Consider the following 23,569-nt stretch of genomic DNA (forward strand, 5'->3'; position numbering starts at 1 on the left):
AAAAAAAAAAAGGTACACATCCCATCCTCATCATTCCCCCCAAAATGGGACATTTTGAGAGTAAAGAGGCCTGGGTCTATGTCTAAGAGAACTCATGTGCCTGAAATGCCACACACATAAGTCCAAAGCTGTAAGGCTGGAAACCCCTCCTCAACACATCCAAAGGCAGGGCAAGCTGATTTTTCACTTCCCATTTCCCAGCTGTCCATGGCCAACTGTGGGAAAGCACCTTTGGCTTCCACATGTAGTGGGAAGAGCTGTGTGTGCTTGTTTATAGCTCATGTCCTTTGTGAGTGTGGGTACTGAGGGCTTTACTTGGTGTCACCCAGCAGATCTGAGAAGTTTCCATCTCAAGAGTTACCTTCCTTGTTTTCCAAGAAACAAAAGCTCTGTGACCAAAGAGACCTCTCTGAACCCTTGTCACATTTATTGGATACACTCATCCCACAAGCCTGGGATGCCTTTCCACAAACCCTGCAGCTCTGTCAAGCTATGGTGATGCTCAACCAGGACTGTTTAGATATGGCCATGCAGAGACCACCCTGTGCAAAAAAAGCTGACTACCATCTTCAGATTAGGGCCACCTGAACAAGTGGCAAGGTGAGTTTTACACCAATAGATCCAGTAGAGAACCATGGATGCAAATTCCTCTTCCTCAGAGGCTCAAGCAGCTGCAAGTCCAACCCTGGTGTTTGCACGGATAGCTCTGCTTGGGTTTGCAAAGGAGAGAGACACTGAAAATCATATTTAGGATCTAGACTTCAAATCCCAAGTGAAAAGTCCTGAAGAAGAAATCTGCCCCAGAGGGGACTGGGGATTTCAGACACATCCTCATCTGCAGCACTCTGTGTCCTCTCACACACACGCAGCTCCCAGCACTTTAATCCTTGCCTTCAGCCCACAGGGACCATGCCAGAGAACATTCTTCTGCCTGCTTTCCAAATCCCATTCTCTGTGAAGGGATGTAGCTGCAAAGCAGCAGGTCAGATCCAAATCCTACTTAAATGCATTCATTTTGGTTGATGATCACTGAGGAATTTGTCAACAACGTGGAGTGATGTTTTGAAAGTAAAAAAGAAGCCATCATTGGAAATGTGATGCTGTTACACTTAACCCTGCTCCCAGTAAAGTCCACCAGTAATATCATTATCGATCTGGGTCAAAAACTTTCATCAGCATTTATTTCTTAATTCTGTCAAGTTTTGATCTCAGCAGTTGGCTCATCACAACCAGAAAGTTCAGCCTTTCCCCCACTTGCCTGAGGTTACAATTTCCCATCCGTAACATCTGAAATGCAATTATGTCTCTGAGCTTTAATACCAAGAAACAAAGCAGATCTTTTTTTTTCTTGGAGTGTGTCTAAATTAATTGATATTCTTTATTGCTCAGTTCCACTGTAAGCAGCTCCAAAATCTTAAGAATCAACTAAAAAAAATAACTGGACTCTATATCTACTACTGTTCTGCACCTCCCTGGCTGCCTGATGATCACTTCTAGCACCTCCACCAGTTACCCAAACCATATTTCTGCCAGTACCCTCATCTTTAGGGCATTCTTTTTTGGAAAGCCGTGACCCAGCACCAGAAACTGTGACTGTGGTGCTATTTCCTGCCCCCAGGTCTGTAGCACCCCTGCTCTGCATCACTCTTCACTCTGACATCTGCTCCATCTGTGTCCTCCAAAGGGGGAGGGGGACAAGCACATTCCCTGGCTTGGAAATGAGCAAATGTTTGTAACTGGGGAAAAACAGTGTACAAGGGATTTCCACGGCTCATTTGTCTTTCCATTCCCTGGTACAGAGTAATACTAACAACAGTGATGCTTGTTTGTTACAGCAACACCAAAAAGTAAAAGCAAGATAAAATAATATAAAAGCAATAGTTCATTTTGCTAGCCAAGACACAATATATCAACCCAATCATTAATTAATATAATTTACTAACTTTCGACTAGCACTATATGAAATATATTTCTGAAAGAATTACAATTAATAACTTAAGGACCTTTGCAAAGCTCTTTCCTTTTTATGTTGTAGTCTGCAGCATAAAAATGTCTAGAATAGTTACTCTGAAATATAAAACTGAACTCCTGCTTTTATTTGCTCTGCTTAATTTGGCATTAGAAAGGGATTAGCTCTTGTTTTATTGCAATCATGGAGTTAATTCAAATACACATAGATATTGACGTTTTTGAAGCTCTGGTACTAAAGCCACACTACCTCATACAGTGCAAGTTAGTTATCTTTGGAGAATTTTTCACACTGTAAGAATTTCTTCTTAGATTCAGTTACACTTATACAAATCTAATTCTGTTTCATCCCCTTTAGACAAACCAGCACATTGCCTCCCTTTTCACATTCAGGCTACACAATTTCTGCAATTATCTCTTGACACCACATCCACAGCAGAAATGTGTTACATCCACACCAACACGACCCCAGAGCCTTCAGCTACAGTGCTACTTCTTGCACAGTTCTGCAACTAACAGTTCTATTATCAACAGGAACATCTTGAGGTATCTGTACAACATGGTTTTAGACCAAGTTTTGAGTTGATTAATTTGCAAACACCACCTCATTCAGACACAAAATGGGTTTCAGCTCAAAATAAATATTTTGTTCTGAAGCTTTATATTCACCTTTTACAGACAGAAGGGGAAGCAGCAACATTATCTGATAAAATCATGTCTTATATGTAAAAAGATACTGTACAGCATTTTTCCCAGGTAATGTACAGAAATGCAATTCAGTAAAGGACAGTTGAAAATCTAGTGCCAAATTCCACACTAACCTCTCTCCTCTGATTTCAACGGGGTTGAAACACGAAGTATCTTTATTGTGTCAAGGGAACAGCAGTGTGGTCAGGAGATCCTGAAGCACACTCTTCCCCATCCAGCCACTGAAGCTGGTTAATTCCTCACACTCTATACAAAACAAACAATTAATCTAAAATTGTAGCCAAGGCCTGGTGAACACCAAGAACATTTATTTCCCTCTGTCTCAAGAGAAGCCTTTATCTCTGTCCCTAACAGAGAAAAGCCTAGCAAGTCACTGCAGTGTGGAGCTTGACAGCCCCCTGGGCAGATGTAGGTCACTCCTCCTCTCCCCCCACAACAAGGGCAAGGAAACCAGGAGTTTCATCTGGCTGCAAGCTGCTCCAATTGCCAATAATCCCACCAATTCCAGTCCTTAAGAACAACCTCCTAAGAGGGCAGTGACGCAGGACGCTGTCCCTTGACCTACATGACACTGAAGCCAGGCTTGGGCTGCTGGGCCATCACGGACACGGCTGTTCAAGGACACAGCTCGTGCCATGACATGTTCCAGCACATCCCCTCTGCTGCCTGCCCAGCTCTGAGGCTGTTTGCACTCACAGCCCTCCCACCTCAGGCACTTCAGGCTCCCTTCCACTACCCCACACTGGATGGTCACTCACATACGGGCAGCTGGCTTTATGTAGAAGCAGGACAAATTATGCACAGTCAAATCTGGGGGACTATGGGGTGCAGGGATGTGTCCACACACAGCCAGCCAGGAACCCAACAAGTACATGCAGCCCCACCAAACCCCCACACAGTTTAAGAACAGAGGACAAGCTATGGCCATGAGGCACTGGGCTCATCGAGAGCAGGACAATACCCAATGCCCAATCTACTTGCAACCATTTACTTCTAATTTAGCTCTATTTTCCCACAAATGCTCCTTCCTCACTGCCCTTAGCATCTCATTTTCCCAACTTCAATCCTTCTCCTGGACATCTCCCTTCTTCTGGGCACAGAGTTTCTTCAAACATTCCTTCCACCGTGTTGCTGGAGGAAGTGAGTCTCCGTTACTGTTTCCCAGGGCTGCGACACCTGGGAGCTCTGTTCACCCTTCCCCACTGCTGACCATGTACCAAAGGAGCATCAGAGCAGAGTCTGGCACTGCTCTACTCCCAGAGCACCACAGAAAAATAACCATTTTAATTAAAGAGAAGCCCAACTTTAGTTTAATGCAACACACAGAAAGAACAAGTGATCCATGCTATCACGGCACATTTGCAGCGTTTATTTCCAAAACAGAAGATAAACAAAGAGTCAGTCCAAATACTCCTGAAGTAAATGATGACTCAGATGGTAAATACCCTTTCTGTCACATCCCACTTTATCATTTGGAGTGACAGCCCTGCTCTCACTGAATTAAAGAAGGACAATCCTGCTTTGTAATGAATGAAATCAGCATTCTCTCCTGTGTGACTTGTTTTTCTGCACTGCTAAGCACTATCATTATCTGGACTTTAAAACTCCTTCATTTTGTAAGTGTTTCTGTAGAAACAGGCCTGAATTTCAAAAAATTATTTTGCTTTTTGTGTGCTCTCTTAAAATACAGATGTGATTGTAGCACTGAGTGAGGTACCTAAGGAAAACATATCCTAATAAAATTACACTGATCGAGCTGGAAGCAGTAAGTATTAATTTCATATTCAAAGCACAATATGCAAGTCCTTGAAAAGACTGTTGGGTTCCTCAGGGTGTAAAAAATGATAGGATGCAATTGAATTTTCTCAGCAATAGAGTTTCTTACATAAGACCTAGGAAAAGGACATAGCAAAAGCTAACACGTTAAATAAGCAGAGAACTAGGAACAATTCCTTAATGCAATCCAATCCTTACCACCGTAATAATTTTAGCTACAACTGTCACTGGGGCTGTGGAAAATGTGAAATGGAAATGCTTCTCTCTACTGACAACCAACTAGCTCACCCAACCAATGAGACCTTAGATGCCAAAAGCAGAAAACTCTGAATTAGCCACTATTATTTGCAGAAATCCTTAATTTGACCTAGCTTCCAGACTCAGTCATTCTGACAACATTTTTCATGCTGTCAATCACAAATCAATCCCAACTCTTTAAGTGACTCTCTTAGTAGGATTTGCTGTATCACTAAGCATTAAAAATTCTGCTATCTCAATTTTCTTCCAAAGCTGAGCTGAAACAGAGTTGAAAACTCTGAATTTCAATCTGGCACAGAACAACAACTTCCACTTATGCTCCAAGCCATGCAAGCTTGATGGCCCCCATCATGTCACAGGTTCCCTGTCTGACACCCTGCTAGAGCCCAGGGCAGACAGGTTTTAATGCCTTGCATTGCACCACTGAGTTGATCACAGCAATGCTTTCAGGCACCTTCATATTTCCACAGCACTGTGAGTAAGACTAACATGGCATCTTTTCCAATGGCAGCTGTAATCTTCAAAAGAACAAGTTTTCAGTTCTTCCCTCTATGGAAACATGAGCTTTCTACAAATAGATCAGGTAACACTTCAGCCTTCCATTGTTTGCTAGAGGTTGCTGAAATGCTACTGCCAATAGCAAGCACATTTTATCAGAAGAGTTAGTAACTCCCAAACAAAATCACTCAGTGAGAATACTGTATATGAAACAATCTGCAAATATATTTTATTCAAAGCAGATATAATATTTAATGGTTTAAGCATTTCTCTTGGGCAAAAATTAACAATGTGTGGTATTGCATAATAAAAATGAAACATCATTAATCTCCAGCTTTTAAATTAGGCATTAGAAGAAGAAATTATCTTTCTGATTGTTTTCAAAATGTTACAAACTCTTACTTCCAGATGCTGATTATGCAAGTCAGGATAGAATCAAATAGTAAATAAATGTGCAAATTGTATCTTTAATGTAGACTAATATCAAAACTTTACAAACTAAGTCAAAAAGAAAGAAAGAAGAAGAAAAACAAAGAGAAGAGAACAAATCTACCTCTTTTAGGGGAATATTTGTAAAACAACAGAAAACCCCTGCATACAAATACCTGGGAACTGCTGATCAACACAGATGTGGTCCTGAGGAAAGAAAAGGACTAGGGGAAATGCAAACCCCACCAACTACTGTTTTCAATAGTAAGAGAACAACAACAGATTCTCTAAGAGTGGAGAAATAGCAGGACAAACTCTGCCTGATCTTGGGCCCTGCTATTCATACAAAATAGGCCTTTCTTAATATTATTTTCTTGAGAAAATGTAATTTTGCAAGGAATACCTGCTGTCAATTCTTCCTCTTAATGAAAATAATAAAAAGTGCCCCAAAGACTAGCTAACCATTTGGAAAAAAATGAGTAATACTGTGTCATTCTACAATTGCCATCTAAAAATATAGGATTATTTTAATAAATATTCTTTTGCAAGACAGTGTCATGGAGGTTTTCTATACACACAGCAATAATATTATCTTGATTTAGAAATACACCACTAACACAAGGCCATTCAGTATGGCTCTTCAGAAAGCAGCAGAATCCCTGAACCTCTAGTTCAAGATTATTTTCTGCTGCACTTCACAATTTGCTTCTTTTAAACCTCTATTGAACTTTCTTTCCAATTGCAGGTCAAATCTGCCACATAATTCCTGCCTTCAGGCCTGTTACTGACAGTCTGCTAGGGTGGTTATATCCATACAGGTGTAATCAACACTTATTTAAAAATTGATTAGGTTAATTTCAGCTGTGAAATTAGCTGTGCACTTAGCATCAGGAAAGAGTAAAGGAAAATTGCTGGGAGTCATCTTTTTGTCCTCCAGACTGGCAGCCTAAGTGTCCAACTCTCCAGCACAACACAGCAGTCCCCAAACACGCTCCAGCAGACTGACAGATTTCCTACTTTCATATTTGGTGTGTTAATAATTACCAGAAACTGGAAAAAGACAGAAAATAAACTCATCTCTCTGCAACTACTGAGATGGAGTTCTCCATTCATTTTGTATGTTCTCTTTTCAACCAGTGAGATTAGATTTGTACAAAGGTAGAATTATAACAATCACTTTAAAGTTTATTATTCTACTCACACAGTAAGATTTAATTTATTTTATTTAAAGCACTGCACCAAAACCTTTCAAACACATTTAGACCTACTCAAAAGCCTTAATACTTACATGCTAAACCTCAACTTTGGCACATATCAATCCATTTATTGGTTGTATGATTAGGTATGGACATAATTAGAAAATGTAATAAAATAAAGTTTGCTTTTTTTAAACTTGAAATTGTTCTATCTTTAAATAAAAGCTCCTTTTTCTCAGTATCTTTTGCTATCATTTTACAGACAGTTTTATAATACTGAGATTATACCTCTCCTAGCTAGGAATTTCTTGTATTTTTTATGTTCAAAAAGAAAATAACAGTCCCAAGATTCAACTTTAAATCAAGACATCTCAAAATTGTTCTAGCTGTACTAACAACATATTAAATTATAACGAGAAGCTGTATACTCTGCTGTGCAGCAAATCCACAGACTATTAGAAATTTATTCTCAGGTCAACTGTACAAGAGATTAGATCTTCTAATTATCTGTCACAGAATGGGGGTTAGGAGCCTCAAATCCATTCAGCTGTTCAGTTTGTGACCTGTAGAAATAAATCTGACCTCTTACAAAGCACATGTAAGCACCACACACACTCTGAGGCATAGCTATGGTTTTAAAATCACCATGTAACTCTGGTGTAACACCATGCTTCAGAATAACTGAGCTTCCCCTGGAAATGTATCTGAGCCAGTGTTTTTTGGAAGTGCTGCACAAGGGTCCCAGAAGTATTGTCTTGCTGTCCTGCTTTAGCTTTAAATGTAATTTTAATCATGCCAAAGTCAAGTTTAGCACTCCCACACGCTATATTTAGAACCAGAATCATTTACGTTGGAAGGCACCTCTGGAGGTCATTTAGTCCAGCCTCCTCCTCAGCACAGATCCCACCAGATCAGGTTGCACAGGTTCTCATCCCGTCCAAAACTCAAACCTCCAAGGATGTAAGGCTGCCACTTTCCCTGCTCCAGTGCTTTACAATCTTCTCAGGAATTTTGTTTTCTCTCCTACTTAATCAGAACTTGCCATGGTGCAAGCTGCCATGGAGTTGGGTCCTGTCCTTTTGCCACTCTGAGCAGAGCCTGGGTCCATCCTCTCTCCAGCCCAGCAGTGGGACATGAAGACACTGATGCTCTCCCTCAGCCTCCCAAAGGAGCCTGGCTCCTGCAGACCCTCCTTGTACATCCAGCCTCTGCCCATCCTCTGTCCACAGCCCTGCTCCACTTCCTCCAGTGCCAGGACCCTGGCATGAGCAAAGCAGGTCTCTCTAAAATCCCTCTCTAACATGAACACCATCACAGGTGAGTGAGGACACAAATTTAAAGCACGGTGATTAAAATTAGCCTTCCAAACCCATATTTTGTATCGTCTGAAAGCTGACCCACTCTTCACTGCTGCTGAACACCTTTAACTCATAGCATTTTGTCCATCCAGGTTTTTTTTTACACAGCCACCTTCCATCATAGCTTCATGTATCGTAAGTAACAAACCAAAATTCTTCTATCTGGATCTGCCATAAAGGAGCTTGGAATGCCCTGAGGGGTGTGTCAACATTTCTCATCTGTAGCTTTAGACCACTGGATTCTAAAATAATAGAAACTAATATTATACTCATGCTTAAATGGCTAAATAAATGCCTTTCTTTTAGATATAAATGTCATAATTACTTTATTGTCCCACAGTGTTACCAGTCACAACAATACGTGGATTTGCAGCAGCCTGACCTGAGGACTGACCCTACAAACCAAATACGAGATACACAGTGACATCAGTGATCCCACCACCAAAAATTCACAGCAGAAGTAGAGCAGCCAAACAGTTTTTAAATCTATGCACAGAACAAACATACAAAGAAACCAAGGCAGCTTACAAAGTTACACATTTGACATTGCAATTTGCCTTAGAAGTAGAGATTTTATTGAGACAATAAACACCAATCCCACCTAACAATATATCCTCAGGATCACAGGCATTACTGCACAGATATCCAGTTTCCAGCCTCTATACCCTGCCCAGGTTCCTTGTAATTTAAAGAACAGGCAATGTGATTAACACTGCTAATCTGGCTGCACTGTGAATTTTGGCTGACTCTTCCATATGGGAGCTCTGGGAGTTTTGACTGCAACATAAGAAGTATTGTTAAGCCCTCAAAGTTCTATCACAGCCTTGAAATACTTGTTGTTTTAAATTAAGTACCATCCCTCAGAGATATGTGACTGTACAGCAATCTGTTCTTTAGTTTTTTTTATTAGATTAATTTGGTTCTAGTTGTCATAGTTGCAGAAAAAGGTTAGAAGTTTTTAACATTCTAGAAATTCTTCTCATCCCTTTCCAGTATGAACAACATAAACTAAATGCAAATGGTAGAAAAGAGGCTCCAATTTCTGTTCCATCTTATGATTATGGATGCCACTACTCCTGATTTGTCCCTTAATGTTCTTGTGCGTGTACATGGACTAATTTATAGATCTCAGGAATGTGCATAAGGTTTTGGTTTCTGCTTGTATATTCTAAATTGATGATACTAGAGTATTTTTTAAAAAAACAGAAAATATATGTACTTATTTATTTAAAGTCCTGGAGATACAATATAATACCTTGCTTTGGAGAGAGAACACCAACACGTGAGTTTTGAAGTGACCTTCCCACAGTGTTGGGAAGGGCTGACAGGGCAGTTTCACTCACCAATGTAGGTAGCCCCAAGGAAAGGAAAAAACATTAAGGGAAAAAAAATAAATAAACAAATAAATAAAAAATACTCCCACAGCAAGTGAAATTCCTCTTGGAAACAGCAGAAGTGGCCTCTTTGTCCCACTCACTGATTTTATGGCTGTGGTGGGGAAATAGGACAGTGGCAACAACGCCCACAGCTGAGCACCCTGTACCAAACCAAGGCAGGGGCCAAAGGCATCTCACCAACATGGCTGGTGCCAAGGGACCCAGAATTGGCCCCAAGCCCTCCAGCACTCAGAGCAAATCCTGAGCTGCTGGATCCATCTGTGGATCTTTAGCTATAATACTTCATTTTCCAGCCCGTAGGCAACTGACAGAGCAGATGTTGCTGAAATGACTTAACGTATTAAGCTGCTATTTGTTTAATTCTGATGTGGAAAATGTGTCACACTCTAAATAGTTTAGTATGTTAATGTACCACTACAGCAATCTTTAATCATTTTATTTCAGACTTATTTGCTTATTTTACTTTAAATCATAATTAAAACCTGTTTTCTTGCTTCCTTTTAAGTGTACTTACTCTTAACTTCACCTCCAGTTTCCTCAAGCTGAATAAACAGAATTATTATCACAAATAAACATTTAATGTCCTAGGATATTTTATCTACAATTTATTTGCATTAAATTATATAAGGCAGATGCAGATAAAACTTCCAGTATAATATGCTCTGTTAACAATCTGCAGCACAATAATTCATAAATGAAGGGGCTCTAGGGGTTTAACCTTAGGGCATAATAGCTTAATTTCCGTGTCTGCATAAGAAAGCTGACCAAAGCTATATTTGCAATGGGTCTCTGAGTAACAGTATTAAAATCTGAAATCTAAATATTCTTATTTGAATCAAAATTTTTCAAAAGATATTCTTCAAAATTTTAATTCTAAGGTAAGAGTAGATTTTAGTAACTACAGAATGAAGTTTTATTTCTTATATGAATACATAGTTCCTTATGATTCAATGGGATTATACATGACAGTACAGCTAGTCTTGAACTTGAAGATTCTTCATCTCAAAAACTTTTAAGGAATCAGTTTCAGAATGATTTTTAAAACATTATAATGAGCAGTACAAATGAGGAATTCCAAGCTGTAAAGATGAACGCTGTACATTTCAAACTGAAGGAGCAATATGAAGTCTACTGAACTTTTCTGTGCATTCACAAGAGATGTTGCAGAGCCTTATTAGCCTGACAAACTCTAAGCATGTATTAGTAAAAATAATCCTCTTGCATGTAGCTGCAGCCCTTTGATAAATCAGCACCCCTTGCATTAGCACGTCTGGTTTCTTGAGGCTTTGGGCACAAATAAGACATTTAGTTTGCCAGTGCCTTACCTTGTTGATTTGGGTTAGGCATTGCACTATGGCAGACCTCTCCTACAGGCACTGCAGGGCTGGCTGCTGCTTCAGCAGTGGGGTCATGTCAACAGCTCTGCAAAGAACCCTCATGAACTTAAAGTCTAATGTAAAATCAAAATTGTGGAGTGCACTTTTAAAAATACAGCTCTTAAAACATGCTTCTGTGCTTGTAAACCCAGCTAAAGGATAATGCTGCATGGCACTGAGGAATTCCTGCACAGAAACACTCGTCTGCATTTTTCTGTACAGCAGGCTCATCTGAGTTGATGGTGGGCAGACAGCCACTCCTCACTGAGACTGCAATGGCCCATTGCACGCAGGTGCAGGCACAACCCACTGTGAGACACTCTGGAACACAGGCCAGAGGTGTCAAAAGGCTTCTAACAACAAAAAAGCTGCAAGGAGTGTGTGTTCAGCAACAGTTCTTCATAACCACCCTGTGCTGCTCCCCAGCAGGCACCCCCAATGCGGCCTGTCTCCACCTCTCCTTGGAATAGTTCTCATCATGCATATGATTTTCCCCCAACAATTAACTTATACCAGCAGTGACAGTTCTGGGATGATTACATGATCAAAACCTGCTGACAAAGAAATGAAACACAGGAATCTGATGCTTCCAAACACACAGCAACAGGACACAATCAACAGAGTGCACTTTGGTCAGATATTTTTAAGATGGACTCAGTTGTCTCAATATCTTTTGGAGTGCCATGTGTGGCCTGGAGCAGGTTCCCTTTATCTAGACAATCATACTCAGTAAAGAAGCTTGACTCAGTACCAGCCCTCAGAGCTGAAATAATCTTCACCCCAACAACTCAGCTTTCAGGCCACTGGGGGACACAAAAGCTGACACGTGCTATCAGTGTGACCTGGAACAGAGCACAAATATTTTCTAAATTACCTATTAAATCCATGTAATTGTAACTGATGAAAGCTGCAGAAATTGAAAAATTGGAAAGTTGCCTCAAACCCCAGCTTCTCTACCCAGCTGGGAAAGGGAGATGGGTGAGCACAGAGAAACCCAGAGCTTTTCCACTTTATCCATAAAGCTGCGCTTATCCATAACAATGGCCTTTGGGGGAATATTAACTTAAGCCTGCCTCTAGAGGAAAAAGCTGCACGTTATCTCTTTGCCACGTTATGCCACCTTTAAAGAGCTTTAAAGAACTGGCAAGTGACAGTGACAGCTGCTGGCAGGAGTCTGCTGGGACAGGCGTCACTGTGGGCTGCACAGATTCCTTGGTGGGGCTGCACGCTCACGGCTTGGGTGCCAGCACATGCTGCCTTTTCCTACCATGTAAAAATAATAAAAAAAAAAAATTAAAAAAATAAATTCCAGGGTAAGGTCCTAAGGATTTTTTCTTTTAAAGTATTTTACATGTGAAGTTTTATCTGATGGGTGACATCAGCTGCAATCTTGGTTTCTTTTTGAAATGAAATCTCCTCATGGATGTGATCCAGAAAGAAACAAAAATGAAGGGCAGGAATATTTAGGCTGCCAGGGGCATGGAGTTAACACCAGGAAACTGGCTTTGTTGCAGTTGGTTTTCTCAAGCCCAACTCTTCCCTCCCTTGTTGAGCTGCTGGACAAGCTAAAGACCAGATATTATTTTCAAAACTTAGGGGAAGATGGTAAACAAATTAACCTTTCATTTTCCTTTCTTACATCTATAGGAAAATGTCAGCCACTCATGCCAATGCCAAAAATAACCCAAAATGTATTAAGTCTTACACATGTAAAGTCAAGAGTGACCTGACAGAAGGAACATTTAATTCAGACTTTGATATTCCAGACTCTTCTTCTTTTGACTAATCCTACCCAACACAAGTCACAAATCTCCTCTCAGTTCTGTGTGCACAAGCAAATCCCCTTCCCCTGTGACAGTTTTGCAGTCAATTGACAAAAAATACTATTAGAAAGCTAAACATATTTACAAAAATATGAGCATGAACATACCATAATGAAATTCTACCAAAAAGAAACTCGGACATCAGAGAACATAAATGTCATACATTCTACCAAAAAAGGAAGGGGTTCCTGCAAAATATGGGAAAATTTTCCAAATATAAGATGTTATCTTTTAGTTTGGGATTAAAAATAGTACAGCTGTTTACCTATGACACAAAGCCAGAGACAACATCTCCTCCCAATAGTTTACAAACTATATAAACTGCAGTCAGGAAAAAATACAGGGAATATTCATATAACAGCAATTATCATAATAATTACATTATTTGTATTTAAAAGTTTTCCAGTCATTTATTGCATTATTGCTTTCTTTAAGCCATACCATTTCAGGATGCTTACAAAGAAGTATGCAATAAAAAGTTGAAATAAATTGATGAAAAGAGATTTTAACACTGACAGTGAGATTCAAGAGCCATGTTGGAAGCAGCCTAGAGACAGGAAGGAGTGGAACACGCAGGATGATTTGTTTATTTGTCTGTGATTTCTTTAAGCCATTTTGTCCAATGGCTTTGTGGATGTGCAGCTCCTACTGCCCACCCAAAGTGCTCCCTCCCCACTGCTCCAGTGCCACCCAGAGCTGCCAAGGTGAAATACCAGGTAGCCTGTGACCAATCTGGTTCTTTAGTAAGTGTTAATTCTTCATGGTACCATAATATCAGTGCAATGGAAATAATGCCCATGTAATTTTTTTTTTTTCACAGCACAGTTACAATGATTTCACTAGAAAATTCACAGGGGCTATCTATATTTCAGTCCTTTGCCTTCCAGCACAAGAGACATGATCTGCCTTCCAGATCCACAAGGGAAGCTAAGGGTAGGAATCTTCCTTTAAAATGTCAAGGTTTGTTGTTTACCCACTGCTAAGGTCTCTCTAAGCAACAACAGATGTGAAACTCCTTAAAATAGATTCAGGTTCACCTACGGAAAAAAGAAAATTATTTCTTTATTACAAAAATGTAAACCAGGACAGCATTTTCTAAGCACTCAGTGTAACTAACACAGAAATGGACTATCAGGAGAAATTATATGTTCAATAGCTTTTCTTGTCTTGAAAGAAAACACTTCTGCATTTGCAAGCAACTCTGTATTAGGATATATGAGTAAAAACAACCACTTACACAGAAAAGAGGATTGTTTAGCAACTGAATTTGACCCATTACTTAGGCAGTGTCTCAAAAATAGTTTATGCAAGTAACTAGAATTAAAGATGGAGTGCAGAACTGAAATATTTGTGCTTTTTGATGCCCACGGTGCAAACAGCTGTACTGAAAGCATCATCACTGTAATAAATACATAATTACTGACCATACAAAACACATGTATGATAGCAAAATTACTAGGATGGAAACTGGGACTACCTGCAATATACAGGATTTCTACATATTTCCAAAAATACTATTTACCCTTGTATTTAGAAAGGGCCTGAGAAACTTCGTCTTTCTAATTCTTAGCAGGACAGGTAAATCAAGCATCCAACCAACACTGTAGCAGTTTCTGACAGCTTCAGCTTAACAGCCAGGCTTCTTCTGCCAACTTAAATTTGCAGCTCGTGCTGTTTGCTGCTGTCTAAAATAGGCATGAGTATGGCATGCTTCTAGATCTATGTAGACCTTATGTGCTTCAGAGACAAGACACAGAAAGCTCAGCCGTGCATTTCCTCAGAGCTGGCAGCACTCCCCTAACATCAATCTCATAAACTTCACAGGACACAGCCTGAGTTGTTCCCATCAAAAGTCAGCTTTGACCTTGGGAAAAAACTCAGGCATATCACAAGTTAAAATTATAGATCTATGGAAAGAAATGCAAAATGTGCCTATCGCTTCAGCAGTTTTTCTGAAAATGTATCATGTGACTTCAGACCAGAAAAATTATTTAACCCCCAAAGTTTTGCAGTAATGGAAGTTAAGGGTTCCCAGCACAATCTAGGTTTTAGTCTTAGGTCAAATCCTGTTAATAATATAGACAAGCAAACCTGCAGCAGTGTCAGTGGGTAGCTCTATTAAGATATAAATAGAACTTTGTTAAGCTGGCTTTATGCATTTAATGAAATTTAGGCCACACTACCAAAAAGAAGCTAAAATTCATCATCTGAGGTGATGATCCCTTAGTACCATCTTGAAAAATATACAAGACCAAGATGGACACAGCCCCTGTCACCGTTAGTTCCCAGGTCAAGCCAATGGGCACAACTGGAAACAAGCTACTGGGCTACAAGCACTCAATCCAAGCTGGTACAGTCTAATGATCTGAAATAATGACAATAAATGTCAGCAAATTGAAACACAATCTTGTTTCACATGATAAAACACAATTGTGTTTTATCATTACTAAAGGTCTCATGGCTCATACAGACAGAAGATGCTAGAAAAGCTGCTAGCAAAGCTTTGGTTGTGCTCTCACTGACAACACATTAAGGCAATCTGTTGAGATGCTTGTTACCTTAGTTTGGTACCATGAAAACCTGTGGCTGTTAGAACAAAGATGCTGAAATCATTGCACCTAATTCTGTACAAAGGCACATAAATAAATGCCCTGGTTTCAGAGAGATAAAACACTGCAGTTCACAGTGATGGGTGATGATACTTAAAACTTCTCAAACTCTCAGCAGTGGAGAAGACAGATTTTCACACCGAACTCCACGTCCCAGTCAAGGGGCTCTGCAGCTGCACATACATAACCCCCAGGACAGGTCTGCATCTTTAGGCAATTGTTCAACAGATTTGTGACACATTTCTCCACGGGGTCTGGTTCAGGACAGCTTACCAATGTTCATACATGCAGCTGCCACTAATTTTTCTCCAATTTTCCAAGGCAGGAATGAGCCATCAAAACATGTCCAGGAAGATTGGTTGGTAAATGGCCACACAAAACATTCAAGATTAATCTGCCTGTGGATCTCTGTAGCAACACAACAGATGCTCTGCAGTCATGGTTAAGGACAGTTTCAAATACCCACAGAAAACTTTGGACCAGATGCCCAGAGATCCAGCTGATTGCAGGTCAATCTTCAGTTTGGTAAGTGCTGGGGCAACCTGGCCTATTAAATTTTGAAAATCTCAGAGGCTGGAGATTTCAATGCCCCTCTGCTGCCCTTGGTTCCCTCCTGGGTTCAAGCACTATCCCTGGGATTTCACTTTTCCTTACAACCAGCAGGAACTCCTCCTGCTACCCCTTCTGGCTGTTGCTTCTTGCCCTTTTTCTATGCCTTTGTGAGAGGAGCTTGGCTTCATCTCCACTTCACCCTCCCATCGGGGGTGGGGGGTGTGTTGAAAAACACAATTCAATTCCCCTCTGTCTTGTCTTCTCTTCTGCAGGTGGATCAAGAGCAGAGCTCTCCACCACCTCTCCCTGCCTGCCACACTCTCAAGAGAAGCACACAGCAGCTTCCCCATCATGCTCACAGCACCAATCCTGGAAGGTCCACTCTGTTGACCAGGTGGGTGGGAACATCATAGCTCAGTTACACTATTAGTCATGGAAAGGTCAGTGCAAAACCACTCTCCTCCCTTATCACCAGTGTTTACCCATCACCTGCACCCAGCAACGTTTCTGTCACTGCCTGAAGCCAGAGGCAGAGCACAGGGTTGAGTTTAGTCTGAGCAGGGCTGGAGCTGCCGAGCAAACCGAGGCTCGGAGCACAGGCAAAGCCCCAGATTGGCAAGCCTGACTTGCAGCCAGGTTAACAGACAGCAGAACAGAGAGCATATGTGCAAGTCACAGGGGTGAGGTGCCGGCGCCCGTGCCAGACACCCACGGCACAGACATACGCAGCCCCAGCTGTTCCTGACTGCCTTGTGTCCCAGCTAAGGCCTTCGGCTGCAAACCCTTCTCCATTCCCATCTTCCTCTCATCAAGGGTAACAGTGGCAACACAGCCATTTCTATGCTTTCCTTTGGTATCAGTACACAATTGTGTACGTGACCTTAAAGATTAGATCCTCTGTATCTGTGTTGCATCTAAAACTGTAACCAAGTGATTGCCTTCAGGCTGCTGGTATTGCAAAGCCAAAGGAAACATCACAGACCCTACAAGACTCCATAAAGCCAAACTTCCCAGGTGAAGTCCGTCAAATATCCCCAGCGGGCTCTTACAAGGTAAAGAAAAAGCCTGTTTGACTTGCAGGTTCCAGCTGAGTTTGCAATACAGAGAACACCAACAGGAAAAGAGAGGGGAAGAACTTATAAACAGAGCAAAGCAAATGAAGGTAACTGAGACAAAAACAAATAGGAAACTGTAAAAGTATTTCTCATGACTTCTAGGGCTTTCACATTATTTTAAACTGCAAAATTTACAGCAATCTAGAATTTATAAACATACCTCAATAAACTCTCTTGACAGAAGTAAAAATAAGTCAAATAATAAGTCAATAAAAATAAGTCAAAAAATAAGTTGATCAGCCGAGAAGATCTCGGTATATATTTAGACATCAACTAGTAAACTGCCTTATGAATCACTTCTGAATTTCCCTTTACCCTAAGTCATATACTCTATGTCATATAATCTCTAAGTCATATACTTAGGAGGAGAAGGAAGTATCTGACCTATTTTTTAAAGTGACAAAAACTCTTGCCTGACACTTAAGCAGAACAGGTTCTGTGGCTTGTTCTTCATATGATATGCATCAAACTTTAACTCTTACTTCACCATGAATTTTACCATACAAACAGTATGACAGAAATTCAATCTTACTTTGCCACTGCCTGAAATAGACTCGAAGGAACACAACTACTGAATGCTTAGTGCTCCCCTTTTGTACACCATACCCAGACATTTCACTCCATAAACCAGTACAGGTGAGGGATTTTTTTACCACTGAAGCACAAATGAATTTGGCAAAAGGGAAGAGGAAGAACCACATTTCATCCTCCTCTGAAGTATCACAGTGCCTCATGCTAGAAATGAACTGACAGAAGAGGTACTTGAAAACTTCCCAAGGAACTGGATGCTGTATTTGTGAGCAGCTACTATGCAGTAACAACCAAGATTACACACTTGTTCTTCATATTCACCATGAGGAGCAACTGCAATCTGTTACTGTTTTACAATGATAGCATTACTTACACCTAAAAATAACAGTTTCTAAGTAGGAAAAAACCAACCTGCAATTAAGAGCAATTGAAGTATTTTCAAACCATCACTAGTGATCTCCTGCAATTCAGGAATGTGCATTTTTCACAGCAAACTGCATTTAGACTTTGTCTTCTTTCATCTACAGATCAAGAAACTTGTCCTATAAGATCAGGAGATTCTTCAAAACATAGTTAATGATCAATTTGACTAATGCCAGTAGAAGGATTTGATTTTAAAGAGAAAGGGGAAAAAATGGCTCCTAAAGCTATTGAAATATTCACTGAACAAAGTTTTTATTCATCTCACATTCCTTATCTGAAATGGAAAAATAAGTAACCACGCTTCATGCAAAACAATACTCCATCTAGATTTCAGAGCACGAACATCAACTAATAAGCTGTGAAAAAAAAACATTCCAATGTTTCAGACAGTAACAGTTATGGACCTTGACACGCTGCTAATGGATCTTGACACAGGGAATAATACAATTTCAGAAATGTTTGCCTTAAGGTTATATTTAAGAATGCAGAGAGCAAGCCAGCAAATTGTCCAATAATCTCCAAGGCCCATGCACTGCCCTCCATCTGATGCTGGGCTTGTGCAGAGACTCAGTTCTGCTGCCTGGGCCCCCTTTCATCCTGGCACTTACAGAGCTCTGTTTCTAACAGCCCCATGCAGCACAAACCCATTTAACACAAATATGTTTAATTCATTATTGAGAGTGCTGGGTGCTTGGTTGGAGAACCCAAAGTCCAAAGGTGAGTTAATGGCACCAGCAAACCCCCACAGGACTGGAAAATGCAGCAGTGAGCTTGCAATTAACAGCAATCAGGAGAGAGGAGTTTCCACTGCTAAAGCCTTAATTTGTGTGGTGTAGAGGGGAATTGTTTGTCAAATCGAGCAAAACTAAAATCAGGATTTCTTCACTTCTCCTTGAATGTTGGCCATCCCATCACACAGAAGAGAGATAAAAGTAGCCATGCTTGTATTTCTCAGTTTTCTCTACATTTCTTAGACCTCTATGTTTTTATGTCAAAGATAATTCTTGGTGATTAAGTACATAAGCAATAATGTCCTGAAGAACAAAACTGAAAGCATACTACTTGTACATCATACTGCAGGGGCAGTCAGATGTGAACAGGTACCAGCCCATACCAGCCCAGAAGGGTGCTCAGCACTTGTCAGGTGCTGCACTGAAAATAGGCAAGTGAGCAAGAAAACGACCTCACTCAGAAAGCCAAATATCTGGATTTTGTTAAGCAGAACTAGCCACCTTTCCAGAGATGGGCTGCAGCATGTGAAGGCCACCAGGAAACAGGATGTCCTGCAGTCAGGAGTTACCAGCTGATGTGACATCACCTGAGAATCTCTTCTGACCTACTTCACCCTCTCCTAACTGTGCTGTGTGTTTCCACCATCCAAGAACATGCTGCCATGTAAAAGATACATGTACTGAGCTGAAACCATTTTCTTAAGAGCTGTACAGAATCCCCCAAAACCTTAACAAATCCCAAGATACAGCTTCCTGTTTTTTACAGTCTATGAAATCAAACAGCATCTTTGCAATTCAACCTCAGAAGAAGAAAATACCGTCAGGAAATATAGGTTGTTTGGGCTTTTTTTTTCAGGGAAGCTTGGCTAAAATGGCAATGAAATGAAGTAGTTCTGCTTTTGTTTAATTATGAAACATGTAGGATTGCATCTTATAAGGTGAACACGTTCATTAGCAGGCAAACTCCAAAGCAAGTTGACTTCCTGGTGCTCCTGTCTAGCTCCTTCACCAGTGCTCAGAAGAAAGGGCTGAAAGAAAACTGCTGTATCTAAGTATAAAATATAGCACAGTCTGAAACAATCATAACTTTTGTCTCTAGGGAGGATTCTTATCAGCATAGTTGCATGTGAACTTTGAAAAGGAATTAATCATCTCCAAGCTGAGCTGGACCCTGTGTGACCAACCTGAGTAACCTCTTTTGTAACCAGAGCCACTACATTCCTGCTCCATTTGGGCTGTGACACTCCATTAGCTGTTCTCTGATCCATGCAATCAAATTGCCCCTTTAATATAATAGTTTAAAGACTAAATAGCTGGGCGAATTTGTGTCATGACATTTAATTTAATCTAATTTAATCTAACTCACCTAGTGTGTAATTAGCTCCGTGATTCCCTTTTTGCACTTAAATAATAGACATCATGTTACCCTATTTCTGGGAATTGAGAACCTCATTTTCACAATCTCAAATATTTAACCTATTCTGTTCTTCTTGCTATTATTTCAAGATGGCAAAGAACTTATTAGGCTGAAAAATCATATTATAAACTCTTAAAAGTACTTTTAGTATCCTAAAAGTACAACCATTTCATGCAAATCTCCCAGGTATAAAAAGCAGTGAATAGGCTCTTTCTTAGAAATAGTTTCAGCCAAGACCAATGGTAAGTATATAGAAGGCAGCCGAGGAAAATCATGTGTGGAAAAATCTAATTACAATATATGTAATAATGCATCTGAACTGTGTCTTACTATACCAGATGACCATATGCTTTCTAGATTTAAAATTATAGCCTGAGTCTGCAGTCCATTCATCAGGACAATGGCTCAATGCATGTACTATTGAACTATTTTAAACTGTATTACCTATATCAATACATTACAAACTACATCACACTTATCAAATATAAGCATTTCTATACCCAATGTCAAATGTTATGGTTAAAGTGACAAAGCAGTGCCACAGCACTGCCTGAAACCCCCTTGACACAGACAGTGAATGATGTGCTGCCTTGGTGCAAGAGAGGACACAGACTGAGCAAATGTTTCTGGAGTAATAAGGCAAATCCACAGTGATTTGCTCCATCTCAAGAGTAAAAGAAATATTGGGGATTTCTCCTAAATTACCAAACCATGCAGCAATTCATTGGATCTTGTGTGGGGCTGATTTTAACACACTACTGCACCCTTCTTTTCTTTGCAGAACCACAAATATATTTCTGTTAGAGTAAGCAGCAAACTTTGAATTAAAACCTTTCCATAGTAATTTTGGTGGTAATCTTTTGGGAACAGCAATTTTAAACAAATTGCGGCACTGAATTTGTTGTACAATACTTGACTTGTCAACGTTAGTGGAAAATTTCCATTGATTTCACTGAGTAGATATGGGCTTCTCACATTTAATTTATCATGAGAATTGATTGCAGGTTGTTTACATAGCCCACACAGACACACAGACTCAAAATTTGGAAAGATCAAAGCTAACCCTATACTTAAAACCAAAACTCCTAAAACTGCCAGTTATTCTTTCAAAGGAGACCTAAGAACTCTCGGGTTTTTTTTTCCAGTCTCTTTTTTTCCCAGGATGTTATTTTTATCTTGGCACTGTTCTTTTTTGCTATTTAATTTACACCATGTTTGGAGCAATTACTCAGATAGAATTGTGTCAAGTCTCCTCTGCACTAACTTTTCTATTGGGTTTATAACTTCGGAATCCATTTAATTGACATATAAAATATTATAGAGAGAAAAAATTGGACTCTAATATTTCCTCTACCAGGCTCAGTTCTACCACAATAGAATTTAAACATTTCTCAGTATTTCATGTTCTTCAGTTCAAAATTACAGCCAGGCGACCAAAGAAAGGATTCTGTACCAGCATTTCACCAGTGCCAAAGGAAATTTACCATCCCTGTTAACTATCTCGATGTTCTTTAAAGACCGGAAACAGACTTGGGATTTCTATCGTAGTTCAAACACCCTGCAACACATGCCTTGCTCTCACCTGCACACCTGCCTTGGCCTGGGCACTTCCACAGAGAGGACCGGCATGCTGGCAGTACGTGTTTCACCCACAGGCCATGTGAGAATGTGGACAACCAGCACACATGAAAGCACTTACACCATTAACAAACATGAGGAAATGCCAGACCAGGCTTTCAGCTGAAATCTGCAGCAGGTGCCTGACCCCAGGTCACTCACTGTCCTTAGCCGGAGCTGCTTCTCGTCTGTTCACACCAGGCTCCCGTTTGGCTCGGTGCGAGGATGTGGTATGATTAAGCATGTTGACATAGAGAGTCACCACATAATTGTAGCTATTCAGCCTCTCCCTGTTGTTGTGGCAGAGCGTATATTTAGCACTACAGTTACCCTCACAAACGAAATACACAACCACCTCCCACAGTCTCCCCTCTCCTCTGTGCACAACGCTGCATTTGCCCTAAGGACTGTAATATTTTGCAATCAGCTGTGCTCTGAAGTAACCACCCTCCGCCGACATACAACGCAGATGAATGCTGAATCGCTAAAAAATACAGTTCCAAGTCAGTTCTCAAACCCTGCATGTATCACAGGATAAATTACTTTTGTATTGCCGTGGGCAACTGGATTCCTCCGGGCAGCAATCCTGGCTTGGGCTCCGTGGCACATCCCTAATATCCACCTTCCCTATCACCACAATACCTCGGCCAGCAGAAAAGGCCGGCTTTTAACCCAAATATCCCCGTCTGAAAAGCTGTGTGCTCGCACCCGGGATGCCGGGCGGGCCGGGGCACCAGCTGATGCCGCCCTCACCGCACCTCGGCTGCGGGGCCGCGGCGAGACGCCCGAGCCGCTGGGTACCAGCGGGGGATGGACAAGGGCAGCCCGGCCGCGGCCGGTCCAGCCCAGCCCGTCCTGCGGGCTCCGGCCGGGGGACGCCCGGGGCGGGGGCGGCTCCGCCGGAGCCCCCGCGCAGGGTCCCGCCGCCCGCACCGCGGTGGATCCGCAGCCCCTCCCGCCCGACAGCGCCCGCGGCTCCGGCAGCGCCCGAGGCTGCGGCAGCTCCCCCCGCGACCGGCGCACACACAGATTCTCGTATTGTCGGGTGGTTTTAGGTGAGCAATTTTTATCCGGCCGCCGCTGCCCGCAGCCCGCCTGGCAACGAGACGGACCCGAGCTGGGCAGCGGCAAAGATGCCCCGAAACATCGGGGGTCCCGGCCGTCCCCCGCGCCCGCCTACCTGTGCCGGTGCTCATGGCGCGCAGGAGGGGCCACTGCCGCCGCTGCCGCCGCCGCCCGTCACCGCGCCCCCGCGGGCGGCTCCGGCTCCGTCCCCGCCCGCCGCGCAGCGGGGCCGCGCCGCGCTCCGCCCCCGCCGCCAGGTGCCGGCACCCGCAGTCCCGGCACGGCACAGCACGGCTCGGCTCGGCTCGGCACGGCACGGCACGGCGGCACCTTGGGAAGTGTAGGCAGCCCCGCGCCGCCGCCCGCGGACTACATCCCCCTCCGTGCCTTGCTGCGGCCGGGGGCGGCTCCGGCCCCGCCGCTTCTGCGAGCAGAGCTGCTGCAGCCCCCCCGGCCCGCAGAAACTTCTCCCCAGGTCTCGGCTGGAGCCGCAGCCCGCTCCCACCTGCCGGCCGCCACCGCTCCGCCCGGCCTCCCTCGCCCTGCGGCTGAGATCTTCCTCTGCATTTTCCTGTCCCTCTTGTGCTGGGCTCTTACGATGCCCGAGCAAAGCACTGAGGTGCACAGGTGCTCCGGCGTGTCCCCGGAGCGCCCGGGCAGTGACGATGAGAATGGTTGCGCTGTTCCTCGGCGCAGCCCAGACTCCCAGGCACCGCTGCACC

At 42.1% G+C, this 23,569-nt stretch overlaps 1 protein-coding gene across 1 annotated transcript in view; it reads right to left on the minus strand.

Annotated features, from left to right (window-relative positions):
- The window catches only part of ABLIM2 (actin binding LIM protein family member 2), a 127,576-nt gene extending 104,551 nt beyond the window's left edge, over positions 1-23,025 (minus strand). Inside the window, exon 1 of the mRNA XM_053941025.1 lies at positions 22,963-23,025. Coding sequence (XP_053797000.1) covers positions 22,963-22,978 — 16 coding nt within the window. The 5' untranslated portion in view covers positions 22,979-23,025. The remainder of the gene's footprint in view (positions 1-22,962) is intronic.
- Positions 23,026-23,569: the final 544 nt, after the last annotated feature.

Source organism: Vidua chalybeata, chromosome 4 (genome assembly GCF_026979565.1).
Source record: "Vidua chalybeata isolate OUT-0048 chromosome 4, bVidCha1 merged haplotype, whole genome shotgun sequence".
Classification (NCBI taxonomy): domain Eukaryota; kingdom Metazoa; phylum Chordata; class Aves; order Passeriformes; family Viduidae; genus Vidua; species Vidua chalybeata.